At 46.7% G+C, this 21,961-nt stretch overlaps 1 protein-coding gene across 5 annotated transcripts in view; it reads right to left on the bottom strand.

Annotated features, from left to right (window-relative positions):
* ST6GAL1 (ST6 beta-galactoside alpha-2,6-sialyltransferase 1) overlaps positions 1-21,961 on the bottom strand; it is a 47,254-nt gene that overhangs the window by 7,790 nt on the left and 17,503 nt on the right. For all 5 annotated transcript variants that reach the window (XM_064721045.1, XM_064721044.1, XM_064721047.1 and 2 more), the window contains 3 exons: positions 8,045-8,170; positions 6,319-6,984; positions 2,545-2,642 (listed from right to left, as the gene is read on the bottom strand). In XM_064721045.1, the coding sequence (XP_064577115.1) occupies positions 2,545-2,642; positions 6,319-6,943 (723 nt within the window). In that variant the 5' untranslated portion in view covers positions 6,944-6,984; positions 8,045-8,170. The remainder of the gene's footprint in view (positions 1-2,544; positions 2,643-6,318; positions 6,985-8,044; positions 8,171-21,961) is intronic.

Genomic DNA, 21,961 nt, shown 5'->3' with positions numbered 1-21,961 from the left:
CACAGATGTACAAGATACTCCACTCTACTCTTAAAAACTTCTGCCCCCATGTATGTCCTAGAGACTGGCCAGAAAATTATCTTAAAATAATTATTAAGAAACTCAGGGCCACTGGTCATGTGTGCCAAAGGGATATTACTCAATACTGACCAGCTTTGACAGATCAGATTTAGGAGATCCCATTTCCTCCACTTTGGCAGCAGACTGAGGTTGATCAGCAGGAGGAGCCAAAATAAAAGCAGCCAAGCCCCAAACCCATTCCTTTTCCCAGTTATAACACAAGAAAAGCCAGCCCAGAACAAGAACAAATGACAGCTTGTCCAGTACCTGATGACTGTAAGAGCTCTGGGCAAGGCAAGATAAGGCACAGCTCCTGCAGAAAGCTAAAAGGATAATGTGATCAGGCCACCCCACTACCAAGAAGGTTTAAATGATGTCACCAAGACTGAAAACAGCACTGAACCATTCAAAGTGCAAATAAAAACATGTAAGAAAACCAGGCTTCCAATCCAATGGTCTCTGAAGTTAACAAACTGCAGTCAGAGCTGCTCAGTTTAGAAACCCCAGATGAGAGACTCCTGCACTACACACATGGAAAACATCTTTTCCCTGGTCAGCAGCCAGATCAATGCTGCCTTCTGAGTCAACTTCAGCCTCTACAAACTGCAGCAATATTGTTCTGTCTGCAAGTGAAGTTTCCTGAGGGTTCTCCATTCAGAGGGAACATCACCCATGACTGCAGGCTGATCTCATGGAGAACAGAAGCACTGGAATGACGTGGCTGTAACTCCACTTGGTCCCAAGTAGGAGAATCCACATGGAGAGCCCTATCACAGCTGTACAAGCACACAGTCACCCTCCTCCCTGAGCAGATAACACTGACAGCACACAGGTCATGGACTTATTTTCATATCACTGTAAGCTTGGCCATGAGCACATCCTCCAGAGAAAGTTTGCTTAAGTGATAACACCTATCTGACATCAGAAAAATACACAGAGACAGGAAAGATTAAAAAAAAAAGGAAAATGTCAAACAGGGCACAGAAGTCAGCAACCAGATCTGTCTGCTCAAAGCACACTGGTTCAGAAAGGACAAACTGTCACCCTTCTGACTGGGGGATTAATGCAGGGGAATGAGATGCAGCAAGCAACAGCAAAGAGCACAGCAGCAAGTGAAGAGTGGCCCAAGAGCTGAAAGAGGTAGCAAAACCAGTCACACAAGAAGCAAGAATATCTTTTAAAAGACACACAAAATGAAGGAGGCACGCTGGTTACACATTAGCTCTGTCTTGCCTTTGAAGAGGATGGTCAACCTCCTGCTGCTGTTTTGAGAAACTTCAAACCTTGTTACACAGCAGCATCCATGCTCTCCTCACACAGAGGCAGGTGAGAAAAACTGCAAGCTTACAAATCTTAGCTTTGGGGTAAGGAAAAGAAACTGCCTTTTTGGTTCAGGCTTAGAAAACCTACACTTCAGCCACTCATCTATCCCTCAATCAGTTCCTCAGCCTTCATGTGCCTACAACCTCCTCCTCCTCCTCCTGTGGGGTGAGGAGATGCTTGTACCCAGTGCTGCACCAGGCCTTTTAACCAAATGTCTCCTGGCCTGTTCAGTCTCCCTCCACTCTCTCACCAGCACATCCTACTGTGATTTCCTCTTTTGCCTTGCATGTCTACACTTGAAGATTCCTCCTCCCAGAAAGGACAACCATGGAGGGTAACAGGTCTGTGGAGGAGAGGTGCAAGCACTCTGAGATGTGCCTACAAGAGCAAGGGTCTCACTCTGTTGCTGGACAAGTGGCAGACTGACTGCTAATGCACTGTGGCACAGGGTGCTAACCCTGGAGTCTGGCCAAAGGCAACCAGCAAAGGGACACCTTGGTGCCTACATGGAGCTCTCAGAGACAGGGAAGATTTAACTCTGTGAGCAAGACCTTGCATTAAAGACACTTTTTGCCATGCTCTGCAATGAGGTCCTGGACCCACCAGAGCCCATCTCTCTCCTGGCTGTGCACAGGCTACGGATTTACAGGTGGGTCTTTTCTCAAGAGTCTTCAGCCATGTGGCAGCCCTGGTTAATGTGTTACCTACAGAGTCTGCAGCCTTGTTGGCAGTAAACAAACACTGTTCTTTTATTCAAACCCCATAAACATTCTTTATACCCATCTGTGGGCAGGTACAACTCATCCCCTGGCACACCTCTCCTTGCTGACCTGCACTGGCTGAGCTGTTGCTGCTTCTCACTCCAAAGACACAGCAGCAGCATGGAGCTGGCCTTCTTGTGCCTACACAGAGCCTTTGAGCAAAGACAAACACAGATTACCTTGGGCCTGCTGTAAATCACAAGCAGGCCACTGCAGGTTTGCAAGTGCATGCCAGTGCCACTGCAGTCACCTCAGATTTACCAAGTGTCCCCATCCCAAGGAGAACAGCCATGTGCTAGGGACTGGAGAAATGAGATGGACAGCCCTCCCAGCTCCCAGAGAGTGCAGCCACACAGCTGTGCCATGCTTGGCCTGCTTGGTGCCCCCTGCTCAGACCTACCTGGGAATTGACAAGACGAATGGTTGTCTTCTGGCCCACGTCATCCTGGAAGCCCCTGACAGGAGCCCCGTTGAAGCGCAGGACGGCGTCGTGGCTGTCTGCAAGCCAAACAGGGGAAAGCTGTGAGCCAGCAGCTGGATTTGAGTGACACCACAAACAAGTGACATTATTCACCTGCACTTCTAACGCAGTCTGCTAAATCCCTGGCTTTCAACCCAACATCTAGTAGTAGCAAGTCAGATTCTTTGGAGGAAGATGTGGCTCAAAGTTTATGACCAATACACTTTTAAAAATCTACTCTTTAAAGCTACAACCAGCTGCCAGGTTGAGAGCACAGCCCCAGCACTTCCTCTCCCTCTTCCTCTTTCCAAACACTTTACCATGAGATAGACCAACACACAATTAATTTCCCACATGGCTGACTGCAAACCAAGAAACTAGGAAGTAGTAGCAAGCCAGCATCCTCCCTTCCAGCCTGGAGGCTGACCAGCTCTAGAAACATGCACACCAACCACAGTGCAAAGCCAAGCTGTCCTCAGCCTGCCAGCCTGCCTCCCACAGACACAGCTTCTTACATGCCTTGGGGTTCACTGCATTTTCCTCTGCTGGCATCATCTCTTAAGATAGCACAGCACTCCTCCAGCCCCCTCCTCTGCCTTGGCACAGCCAGCCAGGCCACTGTAACACCCTGGAGTCAGGCTGCTGCTGTGGCACCAAGGGAGGCTGTGCTCCTCCCTGCCTTGTGGCTGCATTTGGGTAGGAAACACTCCCTGTGATCAGAGGGACTGAGTTAGGGAAGCAGGGTGATCTTTCCTGCACTCACACTGAGCCCACATGACTGCAACACACAGCACCTGCAGCAGGGTCTGTGGGAACTGCCAAGCTCCAGGGCACAAGGACCCACCTGGTCCAGAGCTGGGTCTTTTTGAGATCATTTTCTTGAAAATGGGAGTGTTCTAACAGGCAGTGCTGGAGGATCAGTAATCCATGGCAGCAAAGACTGATTTCTCAATTTTATTCTCCTGGACAAGTGGGACTTCTTAAGAGCCCTTCCAAAGCACCATCCAAAAACCAAGGAAGGTGATGTTTCTGGAAAAAAGTATCTCCATGCTGAGCAGTGGCTCTGCAGTTTCCACTACAGACCCTTAGCTCCACATCCTGCCTTGCACTAACACAATCCAGGGTTCTGATTTCCCCATCTGTAACTTCAGCGAGACACCAAGCATTCCTATGCCCCAGGTTTGTACATTAAAAGGGTGTTTAGTGGCTGCTCAGGCAGAGTGCTGGCTCTCTGTCCCCAGGTGTTTGTGCTATCCTTGGTATCTCTCACATCAGATTTTTCAGTGGAAATTTATAACCCTCAGTAATACCAAGAGCCCACTAAAAGGTGGTTGTTTACAGTCCTGTGCTGCTCTGCCTCCCTTGCTTTACCTAATTGCTCATTTGCTATCTTAACATAGTTAGATAGAACAAATATTTCAAAGAGTAATAACTCAGCAATCCATTGTGCTCATTTACACAAATACTTCATTTTACGCTTTGTTTAGTACCTTTTAGGCAACTTCCTCTAACACCACCACAACATTTCCTACATGGAAAAAGTGGGGAAAACTGTACAGAAATACACTGAATGCTCCTGAATTCTTAATAGTCCCCCTGCCTAGCTAGCTCAAGGCTGCAAGTGCTCAAACTCTGCAGAAGCACTGCTTGAACAGAAGGGTGAAAGTTTGTGACCCAGGCACAAGAAGCACAGGGCAGGGACAGCAGCAGGGGTTAATGGCATTTACCAGTGACCTCCCCAGCATCCATCCCTTGTGATCTGCAACAAACCAGTGCTTCAGTGTGGGGAGGGCTCAGAGAGTGGCTGTGGGAACAATGACAGGGCTTTGCCTGTCTGACATCTGTGCCAAAGCACAGCCTATCCCACTTGGCTGTTCCCATACCCCTGCAGAGGTGCAGGGACTGCATTCCATCAGCTCCCACTCCTGTGAGGGTCTCCTTCCAGAGGAACAAGCTCTGGCAGCAATGCTGGAGCCTAACACAGCCAGCCCTGGGCACGAGGCAGCTGAGCTGGAGAGGCTGCTCAACAGGAGGGCACTTCTGTGCAAACCTTTGGCTCTGAGCTCCAAGAGGCACCCAAACAACCTAGAAAGGTGCTTGAAGGAAAAGGAAGAACTGCTTCCCCAAGTCTTGACTCATCTCACTTCAAACACCCCTAAGAGGCAGAAACAATTACACCAACCAACTCTCACCTGCAATTTGTACCAGGAGGCAATGCTGGTCTTCACTGCATATTTCATACCAACTGCTCAACCTCACTCTAGCTCCTGCTCACCTGCCTGTGGACACAGAGGAGTCTGGGGGAGAACTTCTGAGCAAGTACTCAACACTGTCTCCCACGAGGGATATGATTCTGAAGGCTTTGCCAAAGTTGTTCATGAATGATGCATTAAAATCTATCCATCTAGCTGTTTCAGAAGATGAAGACTACTTACAGCTTAGTGCAGGCCAAAGGGATCTGAGCCAACAGACAACTTATGAATACACCAAAGCCTGCAAACAATTTCCACTTGAGAGAAAACTCCCAGACCTTAAGAGCTCTCCTTCAGTGAAGCCACAGTTCAGCAAAGCATGAACCTTAACTGAGCTCCAAACACCAAAAAATGAAGCAAGCTGAGGGAGCTGCAGGCTCTGGAGAATTTTCTGCCTGGTACAAAATCCTGAGTTGACTGAAGAGTTGGTTTCCCCAGCAGCCTGCTTTTGTAAAGACACAAAACACTTTGGCATCAAACCATGTTTCTTTATAATTCACAGTAAAAGACCAAAGCTTTGGCAGTTATTAATTAATGCATTAACTTCAGGTAAATATGGTCAGATGAGACTGCAAATGGTCTTCTGGGCCACTCAAATTCAGCCAGCTGCCTTGTGGCTCAGAATGAAGCAGTAGCACTTTTGGAAAGCCCTGAGCAAGAATTACAGAATCACTGAGGCTGGAAGGGACCTCTGAAGATTGTCTGTGCCCAGCGCTCAGCTCAACACACACAGCTCAGGGCTGTGTCCAGAAGGGACATCCCCTTTCCCATTTTCTTCAATTTCTTCTCTGAAAATATCTTCCAGTATGAATTTTTTTCTGACTGTGCAATAAGCATTACACAACCCACCCCAAGCCCTCTCAAGAAACAAACACCTGAGGAACCAAGACTACTCTCTGGTATCCAATATTCATGTGACCCTCCAGTGATGCCTGTCACCCTGGTTTTTTAAGATTTTCTAAGTCTTCTGATGTTAACATTCTTGTAGTGAACTTTCTCACACACTTTCTGTAAATAACTCATTGTTTTGCATTCCTTTATGGAGGAGGAGAGAGTTGATGGACTGTTGGTTTGACCAGTGTCATTGGAGAGGTGGCACTGTCACCTTCCAATCCGCTGTCACTTTTGTAAAACTATAAATATTGGAGTCAGAGAATAAACTTCCCTTTTTTTCCTTCACCTTGAGAACGGTGGTGAGCTTGTGTTCTTTCGTGTCCTATAGAGACAGGTGCCAACAGGATCACAAAAATCAAAAGGACTTGCTAAAATAGAGCTCCCTATTACTCCCATCTCCAGCTAGGCTGAAATATTTACTGCCTTTAGAAGTTTAACATTTCCCCTTGTTTTAAACACCTTTTGACCACAAGAGATTTATCAGTAAGAGCATGACAGCAGGTTACTTCTACCCAAGCCAAGTTACAAACAACGATATTTGACTTCATGCAAACTGAAAGATACCAACCTATCTCTTGTCCCAGGCGAGATGATTTCAGAGAGCCTGCTGAGGACACGACAGCACAGCGACCCAGCTGTCCCACTGCTTCACTGAAGCTTTTTCCTGGCAGGTACTGCAGCCACTCAGAGGTCCCAAAAGGCCCATCTGACCTCTGGATCATGGTCACATTGACTCTGTCCTGCAGCTGGCACAGCAGCTTCTCTGGGCTGAGCTTAGCATTCATCTTCCCATTGTAAGTCACATTGTACTTGTTCATGGCCAGGTAGTTTTTCCTGACCTTCTGCAGCCTGGGTATGAGATTTCTGGATGAGCTGTCCTTATCCCATACCTTCCCAATGGCTGCTTTCTTGGACTTTTCAGCTGTTTCAGAGGTGCTGCCTTTTACTTTGTTTTGGGTACCAAGCCATATTTTGGATACCTGCCCCAGTTCACTGGCTGCTTCATGGAAAAGGCCTTGTGATTTAACAGTGTTCCATTTCTCCAAGCTCCTGTGCCCCTGCAAATCATCATTCCTGGTCTTCAAAGGATCATAGTAGCTTCTTCTGGTTTCTCTCCACAGGCAAACTGTCAGTGCCACCAGGACCACCAGAAGGACACACATGAACTTTTTCAACACATTGATGTGAACCATAGTGCACGGTGCATCCCCAGGTGGGACACTGGAAGCTGGCCCTGGGAAAAGAAAACAGCTCAGGTAAAATCATGGAGATCTGTATGCAGTGGGAGGGGAGAGACAACATCAGGGTAATGCTAAAATTTCAGCCTGTTCAAAGATCTCATTTCAAAGTCTACCACATCAAACACCAAAACAAAGGCCTGAGCTGGCTATCAGCCATCACATGCTATGTAATGGTGACCTGAGGCCACTCAAACCTTTTTTCTACTCCCTTCCACAGGTGACAGCCAAATTTAACACTGCCAGTATCAAACCAGCAAGCAGGGCAAGTCTCCTCATTGCTTTGCTTCATCTCCCATCCCTGACACTCAACATCCAAATGCCAACAAATGCACTTCCAGATCTGAGTTTTTACTTGACCACAAGCTTTGAAGAACTAATGAAGAACATGATAAAGCATAGAACTGGAAAGAAAAAAAAAAGCTCTGAGTTCATGAGCAGCAGGAGCTTCACCAGCCTCATACTTTGGTGACTTTGCAGGGAACTGCTGCAAGTCTGCAGCGGGCTGAGTGCACTGTCAACATCAAACCTCACTGACCACCTGATGGAAAGCAATTAAACCCCAGTATTTTTGAGACATGTTTGGGCTCATAAATGCACTTGGATGAACATTACTCCAGGTAAGTTACCTCTGGAGAAAGCAAAGCCAGATGCTGTTGGACAGCACTGCCTGTCCTCCTTTGCACTGCCTCACACCAGCAGATACCTCCAGCCCCCATCATGTCAGAAAAGTGGGAATTGAACAGGATGACTGCCCAAAAAGCACCTCAGATTAGACTGATTTCTGGGGAGTTGGTGCATAAAATATACACTGATGCATAAACCCCTCCCAAGCAGCACACAGAAGCCAGGACAGGAGCTGCTCATTTCCCTACATGGCTGCTCCAGATGTGTCCAAAAGCATGGAGCAGTATGGAGGCTCCAGGTGTCCTCAGGAGACAAACACATTCAGGTCACAGCTGTTCCCAGAGAGGCACAAGCAGCAACTTCCTCCCTGAGTAACCTGCTGAAAGCAAACCCTGCAATGCTGAGAGGTTACTGAGCTGCAAACACTACCTGGGGATAAAGCAGCAGCTCTCCAACTCAAGTCATTTTTGGCTGTTGGCAGATTTTCCTCCAAGGGCTTAAGCAGGATATCCCAAAACAGCAGTTCTGTGATGTGCTGAAGAGTTCAAGAAATACCTGCAAAGAAGAAGAGGAAAAAACAAAAACATATTAAGGAAAAGCTCAAAGTTCTAGAGATGAGCAAGTATTGCCTCAGATAAACCCTGTGGAGCTGTTACCAAGGGCTGGAAGGACAGCAGCAAACACATTAAACACCACATAAGCATTTTAAATGTCTAAATGCCCACTCAAAATGGACATCTTTATTCTTTGTCTGAAATCTGCTCCCAGCTAGAGCAGACTCACAGGCTGCCTGCTCTCTGGTCCACCAGAGCAACCAGATCCACCCTGAGCACTGCATACACCCAAAATACAGCGAGGGAAATGACCTGATGGTGGTGGTTCACACAGTGAGCAGGGGAAAAGAAAAAGCTGCTTTTCCCAGGGAACTATCTTACTGCCTATCCTTGAGTAATTCAGGCACTCCTGCAGAAAGGACTCCTTGCTCTTTTGGAGCATGGAAAGCTGATTTAAAAAGCATATCTTAATCCATAAGTCTTCACAAAACAGATAAATGGGGTTTAGACTTTACAGTTTCACTCTGCCAAGGAAATGCAGCAAGAGAAAGGGAGATCTGACAGTATTGGCTGAGAAATCCAGAAACTAGCTTGCTTTTACAGGAAGTCTGAGTCAATATGATGACACATGAGCTAAATTACAAATGCTATTCTTTACGAGACTAAATACTAAATTATTAAAGCATCCTAATGCTGAAAACTTATATTTTAACCTTTTTAAGGAACAAAATAATTTTTCATAGAGCACTCCACAATGAAAAAGCAAATATTGCTGCTTTCCAGTTCTTAAGCAACAGCAACAAAAAGATCTAAGAAACACAAGTAGTTCCAGCTTTTACTGAAGTCATTTACTCTGCCTTGACAGAGTGTATAAATTTTCATTTCCTTAAGTACAAATGCACTAGAAGGGCACACTGAAGTGTGAACCAGGAGAGGTACAGCAGTCTGGAGAGGTGGGGCAGCAGGAGGGGATGCAGGGCACCCCATGCTCTGTTCTGTCAGGAGTGAGGTTCCCCACGCTGTTCATGGCTCCTGTCCTGCTGTGGGCTCTCAGCCTCCCCCTCTGCAGCTGGGACCCGCAGGTATTGGAATATGAATCCCAATATTACCAGTTAGATTGTGCCTGGGCCAGTCTGAGCCTCGCTGCTGAGCCAAAGGCGGCAGCTGTGGTGCTTCACCCCAGAGACACCTTTAGCTTGCTGATGGTTTCAGCTGGGCACTAAACAAGTCCAGGCTTTTTAGGGACTCCGTTTACCTTAGGAAGAAGGCTTTAGGCAAAGGTGAGGGCAAAGGAGGGATTCTGCTGGAGAGTTTAATATCCAGAGGTTTATTCCATGGTTACAGATGTCTCAATCTTGGGAAGAACTCCAACAGAATAGAGAGCACATGGCCTGCTTCACCTTTTAAGGGACGAGGGACACCTAGACAGGCCAATGACCTCTGGGCCTGAGGGGCATCCTTTGAACTCAACCAACCACACGACGCCTTTCCTGGAATGTTAAGCCTGATTGACAGGACTCACTCAGCATGGGGGCAAGGGGGAAGGGAGAGGCGTATAGGCACACCTGGGAAGGGACCCGGGAGTCTAAAACAGGACATTACAACACACTACAACACGCAGGGACAACTCACCTGGGGCCTGCCACAGACAGCAAAAGGCACCATGTGAGGCAGCTGCCTGCAGAGCCATGTGCTGATGGGGAAAGCAGTGCTGAGTGCCCCCACACCGGCAGGCTCTGCTGGCAAAGCACACACCAAGGCAGCCTCGGCCGGGTTTTGGGGTGTCCCCGGCTGGCTGCCTCCAGCCCCGATAGCAGAGTCCTGTTCGGCACAGCCTGCCTGCCTCCCAGCCACGGGCAACCTCAGCAAGCTCAGCTCTTCAGAGATTTCAGCTTTTAGTCATTATCAGCTCATTAGGTGATTTCAGCTCTTGGCTTGCCAAGTGCCTTTGGCACACGCAGGGAGAGAGAGGAGAAGGCTGTGTGAGGCTCCACAGAGGTGTCCTTTACTGGTCTTCTGCGAAGGTCTCAGGGACAGCATCTTCTAAACTGGGCAAAAGTAGCTCTTTATATAGGGCACAGGGGTTTTAGGGATTGTCCTGTAGTAAGGGTCAAAAGGAAAGTGACCTATTGGTCTTACAGAGAGATAAGCAAGGGTCCAAAGGCAGGGAGAGGGGCTTCTAGGATACAGTCATCACCTACGGTCCAGGCTTTTCCTATCTCAGGCTGCTGAATGCCATGGTGGCCTTGCCCACCCTGTGCCTGCTGCAGCACACAGCAAAGCTTTCCAAACCCAGAGAACACCAAAGCAGAACTCTCCAGTGCCAGCTTCGTGCCAAAGTGAGTCACCTCCCCGTGAGCTTCACACAGCCCCAGCCTGACTTTATCCCCACTGGATCCCTTTACAAGAGGCAAGGATCTGGCTTCCAGAACACCCAAGACCTTCTGTGCATGGGGGACAGAACCCCAGCAGCCTTCCACCCTGCAGAGCAGAGCTCCTTGCTCCAGGCCCTGAAGGACTCTGCCTTCAAAAACGTCTCCTGAGGGGTTTCCAGGTGGAGGTGACAGCAGGCACATCTCAGTAACCACCAGCTTTTGCTTCTCACACTTGAATCGTCTAAAAGGGTGGCAGCAGGTTCACTACAGTGGAACAACTTCACAGCTCTCTGCAAGTTCCTGCTGAGGCACTCCTTGTGGTGGTGCACAGCTCAGGATGCCCAGCAAGTCACAACAACTCCTCTCCTTTCCAGGCCACTCAAGGGCACCTGGAGAAATCATCTTCTGCACAAATTATCCCCACCTCTGACTGTACACGCCACTGCAATGTGAACAGTTAGCTTGCTTTGATTTTATAGCTGGCAAAGTAGGCTCTGCAAACATGTTTTAGCAGAGCCACAACATTTCAAGACACCTTCTGTTCCCCGTGGATACTTTGCAATTCAGCTTAATTATTACTACAACTTCACATGATTTTATTTTATTTGCACAAGCAGTGCCCTAAGAAGGGGTCCCTCTCAAGCATTCTGATATCAAACCTCTGTTGTGGAAAAGAGAAGAATCTGCTTTTCCTGGCAAAGGAGGATAGCTCACAAGTGGCTGCTTGCATGCACTTCTGTCTGGCAGTGGTCAGTACAAAGGTACTTTTCTAAAGGTGTTGGAAGCTTGCCACATATGCAAAACACAAGGTGTCAGCTATGAGTATGAGGAAAGAAAGGACAAAAAAAATCTCCCATACTTAGAAAAATACAAATAAAACAAATTAAACAAATAGCTGTCTCCTTGAAACCCAGAACCTGACACAGCTGAGACTTAAACAAATAGCTGTGACCCTGAAACAGAGAACCTTGCACAGCTGAGACTTAAACAAATAGCTGTGGCCCTGAAATCCAGAACCAGACACAGCTGTAGGGTACAGCACTGGCTGGCACGTTCAGCCCACACAGCAAGTCCTCTGAGGATAAATTAATCCTGTGCAGAGAACAAGTGAGGGACATGATATCTTCAAGGCAGTCACATTCTGTCCACACACTTACTCTTAACCTTTATTGTCCAATTATCTCACTGGTCTCAGGTCTTAAACCAGCCAAGTACACATGAGTGTGAAAATCCTGCATCTCTGGTGTCCCAGGAGCTGCAGCCAACAATGCCACAGCAGAGAACATCCAGCAATCCCGATTTCCACCTCCCACAGCAGATTTACCCTAAAAATGCTAACAGGTATCCTCACCTCAAACAGCCCGTGCCTGTTTCCTATTGCGTCCAACAGCCGGTACACAGAGAAACCACACGAGTATGGACAAAGGTATGAATACATTTCTTCCAGGAAATGCACACAGCTTCCCCAAAGTTGTGTCATCAGCTGTACCGATGCCCATCCTCTGCACATTTGTTAAATTGGCTCTTGAAACCGCTCACATTTCCCTAACAGCCCGAGGCAGTGAACTCCGCATGCAGCTGCACACAGGCACACACAACCCCGCCTCTCTGCTTTTCCAGCCTCTGTCCCAGCTCCCCCTCGCACAGAACCTTTCCCACCCTTCAGATGCCTCGCTAAGCCTCCAGCACCATCCGCAGGGCGTGTCCGTCCCTCGGGGCAGGCACCCCCGCCGAACACGCTCCGGCCACATGGTGCAGCAGCAGCACAACAATGGGGCTGATCTGTTCTCCTGGTGAAACTTCCTTCCTTTATTTCCCCTCCTGACATCTTCTGAGCCCCGATCTCTACGCAATCTGCAAGGACCTCGGGTTATTTTGCAAGCTGCCCCTGGTGCAGGAATAAACGCACCTGAAAGCATTCTCTTCCCCTGCTAGCAGAAGCTTCCCTTGCCCCTGTGCTGCCCCAGGATCACCAGAGCCCCCGGTTCCAGCAGCCCCTGTGGTGACAGAGACAGCCAAGCTCACAACTCAGCCCTTCCTCCTTTCCTCTGCAGATCCCTTAACAGAATTCACCAGGAAATCCCTGAGGGCCTTCTGATGTTGTGAAACCTGACCTCTTGCTTTCCTACCTGCTAGGCAGCCACCAATCCAGGACAGGAACCCTCTCATCCCACCACAGCTTAGGGTGGCCTTTTCTGAGGTTTGGTGAGCATTCTCACCAAAACCTTGAAAATTTAAGGTTTCTCTCTCCCCATGTTCAAAACCTTCTGAAAATGGCAGAAGAGTGTAACCTTGTTCCCAGGGGTCTGAGGATGAGGGAAGAGATGAGGATCTGGCTCCATGTTTCAGAAGGCTTGATTTATTATTTTATGATATATATTACATTAAAACTAAACTAAAAGAATAGAAGAAAGGATTTCATCAGAAGGCCAGCTAAGAATAGAAAAAGAAAGAACGAATAACAAAGGCTTGTGTCTCAGACACAGTCCGAGCCAGCCAACTGTGATTGGCCATTAATTAGAAACAACCACATGAGACCAATCCCAGATGCACCTGTTGCATTCCACAGCAGCAGATAACCATTGTTTACATTTTGTTCCTGAGGCCTCCCAGTTTCTCAGGAGGAAAAATCCTAAGGAAAGGATTTTTCATAAGAGATGTCTGTGACAGAAGAGGAAATACATAGATGGATTTGAAATGTGACCCTTCTGCAAACACATGATGAGACTTCTTCATTAGTTCTTACATATCCTACAGGTGTCATTTTAATTACATTTACTGGTCTGAAGCAATGGATCCTACCACAGTCCCTCAAACATAACCATGGAAAGTAACACCTTTAATTTAATTTAATTTAAATCTCTTGGGGATTACAGGATATGCAGGAATCACATCCACCTGGTCTACCACGCTTCTCCTTGGTCCTGCCATTCATACATCACCATAATTCAGCTGCAGTTTTCCTCTCTCTGATGGATGCACAAAAGCTTTTTACTTTGGCAAGTTATTCCTCAAACTTTTTTTTTTAGATAATGTGATAAGTATTTCAAATTTAAACTCAGAGCATTTACATTTCTTTCCACATTTCCTTCATTTATGCATATCCATCTGCACCTACAATTATGCTGTACCTGCCCACAAAGTAGGAAAGCTTTGTTACCAACTTTTGCTGATGTATTCTTGAATGTTTTTATCCTGCCCTATATGAAGATTTTATATTTAACTATACCTTCCTATTCTTTTTTTGATACAGTCTCAGTGTTAACCCTTTTCTCCACCCAACAGCCACTGTAAAGCATCTCTGAAAAGAGCAGGCTGGTACCAGAGGGTGAATGAGTTCCCATGTGTGTAGAAAAGAAGTAAGATATTGAAATGTATGGCTTGAATCCTTCTGTCCAAAATAGCACACTCAAGGAAGCCTAAGATGACAAAAAAATGTGGATTCAAAAAGTAACCTCAAAACTGTATCTGTTCTTACAATCCCCTATTCCTGTTCTTAGGAAAAAAATATTTATCAAGACCCTAAATAGTAATACAAACTATGCTCATGCCATTTTGCAAATGAAGAAGCTGCCGTTTCCACATGCTGGATACAGCAGGTGAAAGGTGATAAAAAACTTTCCAAGCTCAAGGTCTGTCCCTCTGGAGCCAAGTTTAGCCCAGCCTCGTAATTCAACTGAGTGTATCATGATTTTGTAAATATATAAGCAAGGAAGGTTTGCTTCAAGCAATTCTTGGTTTCTTTCCAAAATATCATGTGCTGTGAAAATAAAACATCTGTTGAGCCATACATTGAGACGTTTCCAATGCCACCAAACAGAACAAAACAGAAAGGGGAAAATGAGGAAACTTTACAGAGAGATTTAAAGGGAAAAAAAAGCATTTTACATGAGAAACCTGGTTAAATTTCAGGTGACACACTGAGGAGCTATACAGGTCACTTGTAATGAAATAAATCCTTCAGTTAGCCCTGCCTGCATTAAAAACCTCTGCATGTGGCACTGAAAATATGCTGCTGTCACAGCTGAAAAAAATCTTCCCAAGAGAACAGGAGAGGCAGATTCTGGGGGGAGGCACAGGGGTAAGTTTAAGCATGTGTTTCATTTCAGTTCTACATGTCAACAAACACTGGGATTTAATATAAGTCAGAAGCCTTTATTTCTGACTGTGTCAGCCCTTTATTCTTGCTCTTTTCTACATGCCATGTTGGTTTTGGAGGGAGGCTGTGCCTAGAACTCTGCCTCCCCTTCAGCCCTCATTAAAAGGCAGCAGCTTTTCTATATATAATAATTATATACCAAGTATTTTATATGGATCTAGTACCTTAACCATGGTATACATATATTTGAGTTTTACCATGAAAATATTTAAAATAATAATGAGGAGGAAGAGGAGGAGGAAGAAGCAGTACCAGTACCAGTTAAAACTGCTTTCTGAGCCACAGGACACCACAGAAATGCAGGATATCAGACTTATCAGCACTTCATCTAATTAAAGGTTTATGTTTTAGCCTTGCTATAGAGGGTGCTTTTAGTGGCTGATAATATGGATTCCAGTTATGAAATATACTGAGCCAAATAAAGAGTGAATGCAGTGGACAATGCTTAGCATCCTCTCTGCTGGGTTACTCACCCATGCTCATGGGGGTCCTCATTCAGCAAGATACCTGGAGACTCCTCTTAGCAACAAACCTTTTCCATTTCTAAAATTGCCAATTTCACCTTCAGTTGGAGAGAAAAGTACATACATGAATAGCACCAACTCCTGAAAATGCTGCTTTTTCTTCCACATCCAGAGCACCAGTGTCAGGGCTTTACAAGTGAGGATTTCATCAGTAGTCAGCTTTATCAATACATTGAAGCCAACAAAAATCCCCCTACCCTGCCCAGCTTTAAAGAGCAGGATGCAATTGCTCATTTGTGGCTACTTACTTTACATGGAACATTACACCTTCAATCCTTCCCCCCCAAGCATGTGTTCCTCTGTGATGTTCATCCGTCAGAATGAACAGGGGATGCTCCTTTATTTGGAATTAACAATGTGTGGCAGGTCAACACTAACACCTCTGCAAACATCACTGCCTGCCAAGACATGGAACTGCTGTTCTGTGGCCCCAGGACAGTAAATCCCCTGTGTGCCAGCTGCAGACACTGCTCCTGAGGATAACACATCTGACACCAGCCCTTTGCAGGTGGGGACATCGTTATGGCTCAAGGACAATGCAGGAACTCTTTAGGACTTGCTCAAAGAAGACTAATTCAATTTAACTTCAGATCTAGTCTTTCACTAAGTGAAATAAACTTGCTCAAATCTGGCTCTACCAATGCTGGTGTTCAGTCCAATAGCACTACCAAGATTTATTCTTCTCTACACACCCAGAGTTCATCCCTGCTGGGGAAGGCAGCGCTGGCACTTGACAAACAGCAATGTTCTACCACACCAACTTCACCTCAAGAAAGCAGCAGTGTCAGTTCTCACCACTGACCTCAGAAAGCCCTAGTCAAACTACTTTATGTTAAGCAAAACACCTCCTCTGTTACATTTAAAATAAATTGGTTTTCACTAAGAAATCTGCATTTTATAATGCAAAGACACCTACAGCTGTGAAGACTGTTTATCAAAAAGTATCAGGTGGTAAAAAAAAGGCAGGACCTGAGAGACAGGCAAGGAGAGGCAATTAAAAGAGCATTAGAAAGGACACCTACTGGAACCTAGTAAAGGAAACAACCACCAGAGAAAATGTAAACACGATTATGAAACAAGCAGTTCAATTATTTATCCAACAAAAATCAAAGCAGTTCTTTTCCACTCAAGGAACTTGAGGCATGGGGGACAAATGGAAACTTCAACATTAGAGTTAATTATTTTGTCTCTGATAAGAAAGGAGGCAGGCAAAACCCCCATGTTTTTCAAATTTTGATTTTACAAATCAAAAGCAATTGGTTTTAGTCTCCATAACCACAGCAATTGGAAAGCTTAATTGATAGCACTTCTGCCTCACATCACCATTTTCACTGGTTAAAGTGGGACTGAAACAAGCAGAGGAGAGCCAGGTATAACTCAATTGTTGAGAAGCCCAGGTCCAAGCTCAGAGTCAGGCTGCAGCAGAGCAGCCAAGGCAGCAGACACACAGAATCAGTGTACCCCATGATCCTGGGGGCCATTTGTTATTGAAGCAGCAGCCAGGCTCTCAAAAGTCAGAGAAGCTGCAGTAAAGATGTCAAATATCTCCTGCCAAAGCACATCAAGTCACCTCCTCACACAGGGAGCTCTTGGTGTGCCTGAACTTCAGCAACAGCAGCACACATTTGTCTGGGAACACTGTGCCTCTGTATCAGCATTTCAAATATAACCACTGTCATTAAACCCACAAAAATATTGCCAGGGAAGCAACCTTGCCTAAATACAATGCAGTTTTATAAATAATAGGCAATACAAATGCATAGCACTAAACTAGGTGCCTAGACATATTCAAAGACATTTAAAAGAGTTTAAGACACTCCTCTACCCCGAAAGTTTCATGTACCTATTTAGAAGAACAGAAAACATTAATGCAACCTTCCTGAGAAAGCCTACATTTGAAACCTCTCTGCTATTTTCTTCCCTCAGCATCCTCCCAGATGCTCAGGAAAGAAAAGCAGGCTCAGCAGCACCTCCTACCCAAACCCAAGATTATGGCCTGCACTTAGGACCCAGCATGGAGAACATTTAGCAGGAACAAACAGGTGCCTCTCTGATGTGCAATCCCCCCTCTTTGGTGGGATGGAGGACTGGCAAAGCCTAGCATCACCTCCAGCTGTGAGCACCCAGAAAGAGCATCCCACCCATCTGGCAGCTCCATGGTGCACATACACCACAGCCAGAGAATTGCCTTTTTCTTCCCCACTTATCCTGCCAGCATCCCAGTGATAGAACAGTGGTGCTATGGCATGGCATGAATTGGTCTGACACATAACAAGTCTACATAGTTGCTGGAGGGAGGAAAACATCATGCTTGAAACACATGTAAAGCTTACTGGGGTTCTGAGAGGCCAGGAAGGCAATAAAGGCCACTTTAATGTCTTTTATCACCTCCTCTCAGTGTTTTCAGCCTGCTTTCCTCACCACCAGAAAACCAGGTGAGAAGCCTGGAAAGCAATCCCCAGCTCCCAAACACATCACTCACTCCCTACAGTCAGCACTCCAGAACCAAGTCTGGCAGCAGAGCTTGCAGATGACAAGTGGATGGATCATCATGGATCTGAACCACACCCCCACTCCCTGAGGCAGGCAGCTTTCTGCCCTCTGCTATTTAAGACATTTTATGTACGTGGGACTTTGAGAGATCTAGACAGATAACTCCAACATAAACAGAAGTTACTCCCTAAAGCAGTAAAGGAGGCACTAGACTTTTTTTATCTTCTCCATTCAATATTGGCTCTCATACTGCCTTTAGTACAACACATTTCTGCTGCCTCAAAAATAGGCTGCAAGACTTAAAAAAGCTCTCTGAGCAATGAAAGGTCCTCATCTTCTCCTACAACCAGGCAGCCCTTTGCTGGAAGGATGGATGGGATATGTGAGGAAGGATGGATGGGATATTTGAGGATGATACATGGAGGAATGGCAGGAGGATGTTACTGCCAAGGGCTGGACTCCTGCCCACGAGCCAGTTCCTTCTGGCCACCCAGAGCCACCTGGCCACAGAGACACCAGACTTCCTCCTCCAGAAAGGGAACTCTCCCCAGACACACAAGTCAGGCATGTGTCATGCCTGGAATGGCTGCACCCCAGTGCAGAGCAGGAGGCTGCAGAAACCCAGCAGAGATTTTCCACGTGCTGGGGTGACTCCCAGCACACCCTGGGGGGACACCATGCCTAACAGCTTTAGAGCAAGAGCTGTTGGGTGTTTCCAACAGCAGTGATCTCACTCAGTGCCACAACATCCCACAGAGTTCCGGACCAGGAGAGGATCTGATGCCATCTCTTGCACAAAGACATTTGTCCTTCCTGCTCAACATCCAATCCAAGCTCAAACTGGAAAAGTACTGGGCCTAAAGTTCACTGAACATTAAACAATTTGATCTGACTCAACCAAGTTTCAGGTTAAAAGTTACTCATTAATTTTATCTAAACAAATCTATGTACCTGCTAAGAAACAAGTTTTTAGGCACTTCAGAGGGGAAGTTCACACGGGAGCTGATCTCAGGTGACCCTTCATCTTCCTTTTCCTTCCTTTTCCTGCCAAAAGGATCCTTAACAGCCAAGTACCTCACTCTCCTCTCCACAACCTCCCCTCCAGGTTAACAGGATGGGAACTTGCCTGCTACCATAATGTGGTTTAAGCTTGCACAGGTATCTGAAGTCTTGGATGAAAAAGTCCTGGATATCTTCTGACAAGTGGCACACAATTTTTTTCCCCTCCTCATGCTGTATCCCCTGAGGCTGAACTGACAGAGAATCCTCAAGCCCTGGATATGCTGGTTAGAATAACTCCTCATGTACGAAGAACCACAGCACTTTAATATTAAAGCAAAGAAAAACAGCAGAGCAGCCTAGCAAAGTTGTCATAAACTATTTTAGGATTTTTAATTTGCATTCACTGGTCTATTTGTGTGGGTTTTTTTTTAGTTTGGGGCTTTTTTCTAATTATTTTTGAAGAACCTGGCCAATTCAGCTGAAGTTGTTCTGTTCCACTGAAACATACTCTCTCTTGGATTTGTAATGAATACATGTACTTACATATTTACATACATACCCTCCTCTATTTCTGAGTTAAAGAATATTGCATTCATAATACAGTGACATTTCAGAAATAAAAGCTTTTTCATAAGCTGTCCAACACACATATAGGCCAGAGTTGTGTGTTGTCAAGGGAAATTACTTTCACATGGCATTAACTCTGAATTTTTCTTCCTCACTCCAAAGTAACAAATATAGAAATCACTAGTTAAAATGCATCAGCCTGATGAATATTTTCTGAAGTCTGCTAGAACAGCAATTTAATTTTCTCCAAAGTACAAGGCTGAAAATTGTAAGCCAGCCCTAGTTCATAGGTTCTTTATCTTGTCTGGATCTCTGTACAGCGTTATCTGGAGGCATCTCAAACAGGGGAAGCACCAGCTCTTGCAGCAAACCTCCCATGCCATTTTTGGGAGGTCTTTAAAAGCTGACTGAACACCAGAGCTCTTTCAGAGATCTCCGCAGATTACGGCCCTAAGAGCTGAGAAATCATTTGCTTGACAGCGGGGGATCAGAGCAGAAATTCCCCACGCACTCATCTGGACGCGCCGGCTCCTCCTGAGCCTTGGACGTGGTCACGGCGCTGCTGCTGCTGCTGCTGTCAGGGCACATGAAAGCGCCGGGCTCTGCTCTGCCCGGCCCCGGGCTCTGCTCCCATCCCGGCCCCACCGAGCCGTGCCGAGTGCCCATGGCCAAGCACGACGTTCGTGAAGAGCTGCGTTCAGAGTCCAGGGATGCACAGCGAGCAGGGGAGGGAGGCTGGAGGTGCTACCCACGAGAAATTGAGTGTTTTCCTACTGTCTGCATTTCCAGGACTCTCTTGTTCCTCCTGGGAAATCTTCCCCTAAGACTCTCATGTCCCTTCCAGCACCCACACAGCACAAGGGGATGCCCTAATTTCTGTGGCCTTTCCCCACAGTGCAGCCAGAAGCTGCCTTCCTGCCTTGGTGAGATCCTACCTCCACCCTCCACTAACCTTCCTTCTTGGAAGTCCTTCCCTTTTCTTCAGTTTTGGTCAGCTTTCCCCCACCTCTCCCAGATCCACTGCATGCAGTGCCTGTTCTGGGCTCATGGCCTCTGCTCACCAATGCATTTTAGAGCTTGTGCACAAGTCCCACAAAAACCTTCAAGTGCAAAGCAAGGTCTGAGATGAGTGTCACCTGCCACAGCACTGACCTCAGAGAGAGGACAGGCCATGGGTACACAGAAAGAGAGTGGGCACCAGTGTGGAGAGAGGTCACAGAGCCACATACACCAACACCCAGCTCCTGACAGAGCTGCCCAACACTGACAGCACTGCTGGGACTCCTCTAAAGCACACATGAAACTGCAGTCAAGCCAAGCAGATGGGTTCACACTGCACTTCAGCATAAGTGGAATTAACTGTGCTGTGGATCTTACACAATACCAATCCATGTGCATCATCCCATTATCCTAAAGGGAAACTATTTCAGTGCATGGTTGAAGGCTTTGTTGCTGGTGTCCACTTGCCTGGAACCCACCTTGGAAAGTCACTCCTAAAGCTGGACACAACCCAGCAAAGCACATCCCATCCTCTCCTCTGCCCATCTGTGTGTAACACACAACAAACCTCTGCTCCAACAGGCAGGCTCTGCCCCTTTCTAAAGCAGGAGGGGGTCAGAGGTCCCACACAGCCCCAGGAGCACTGGGGCATGAAGGGGGCTGTGTGCCTAGTTTTGGTTTTACTTCCCTATTTCAAAGGAAAGTCCCTCTTCCACTTCAGATATTAACATATAGAACAATGTAACTGCTGGGAAGGGGCTGGACAGAGATAGATATTACAGACCAAATATACCACTTTGCTGGTTTTCAAACAGCCATCTCCTCCATCTTGCAAGCCAGACCTAACCAGGCCTCTCTAGTCTGAAACCAGACTTAGTAACAGAGGGCTGGGTTTGACTGTTTGACAAGGAAGCCTTCTGAGCATTTCAAAAGGGGCTCAAGATTCAGTTCTGGCACAAACAGAAGGTGACTCTTCAGTGCTACCAGTGCTTATTAAGAGAATGGATATCTCCACACAAAACGTGTATCTGAGCTTGAAAAGTCAGCCTGGCCTTGGGTTTCAGCTGTCCCAACAGCAGGCACCCAATCAAGGCCAGCAGTCCCAGTCCCTGCTCCCTATCTGTGCCTTGCACACCCACGTGGACGTGCCCTGTGCTGCCACAGGCTCAGAGAGGATTGCTCCCATGGCCCCATCAGACCCAACCACCTCACCTGGCACCACATCTCAAGTCATATCTTTCCAGCCAGCAGACTTCCAAAGAGGAACAAGGAACAAAACCAGAACTAAAGAACTCTTTGTTTCTGTACAACAACCAAAACAAGAAGTTTTGCAGTGGAGGATTGGCTGACCTGCTTCTTTAATCCTGTATTGTCCACCCAAATCTCACCTAACCAGAAATCAAGCTGTCTCCAGCTTGGTTTCCTTCTTTCCCCATGAAAAGAACAGCTGCCAGAGTTACCCAAAGCAGTGGGCTATGCTTTTTCTACTCACCTACCTCCAGCAGAGCATTCCCACTCCTGCCAATGCTCCCTAGGCTCCACACTGCTCTGTCTTAACCTCTGTGCAGATTTTGGCTGCTCTCTGCCCTCTTTGGGATGAGAAGTCCAGCAGGCCCTAGGCAAGCAGCCTGCTGGAACTCCACCACCCTTGCCCAAGTGTTACAGTTTGCAAT

This window comes from Zonotrichia leucophrys, chromosome 9, assembly GCF_028769735.1.
Source record: "Zonotrichia leucophrys gambelii isolate GWCS_2022_RI chromosome 9, RI_Zleu_2.0, whole genome shotgun sequence".
Classification (NCBI taxonomy): Eukaryota; Metazoa; Chordata; class Aves; order Passeriformes; family Passerellidae; genus Zonotrichia; species Zonotrichia leucophrys.
Note: the sequence above shows the minus strand (reverse complement) of the source record. Positions and strands in the feature narration are given on the sequence as shown.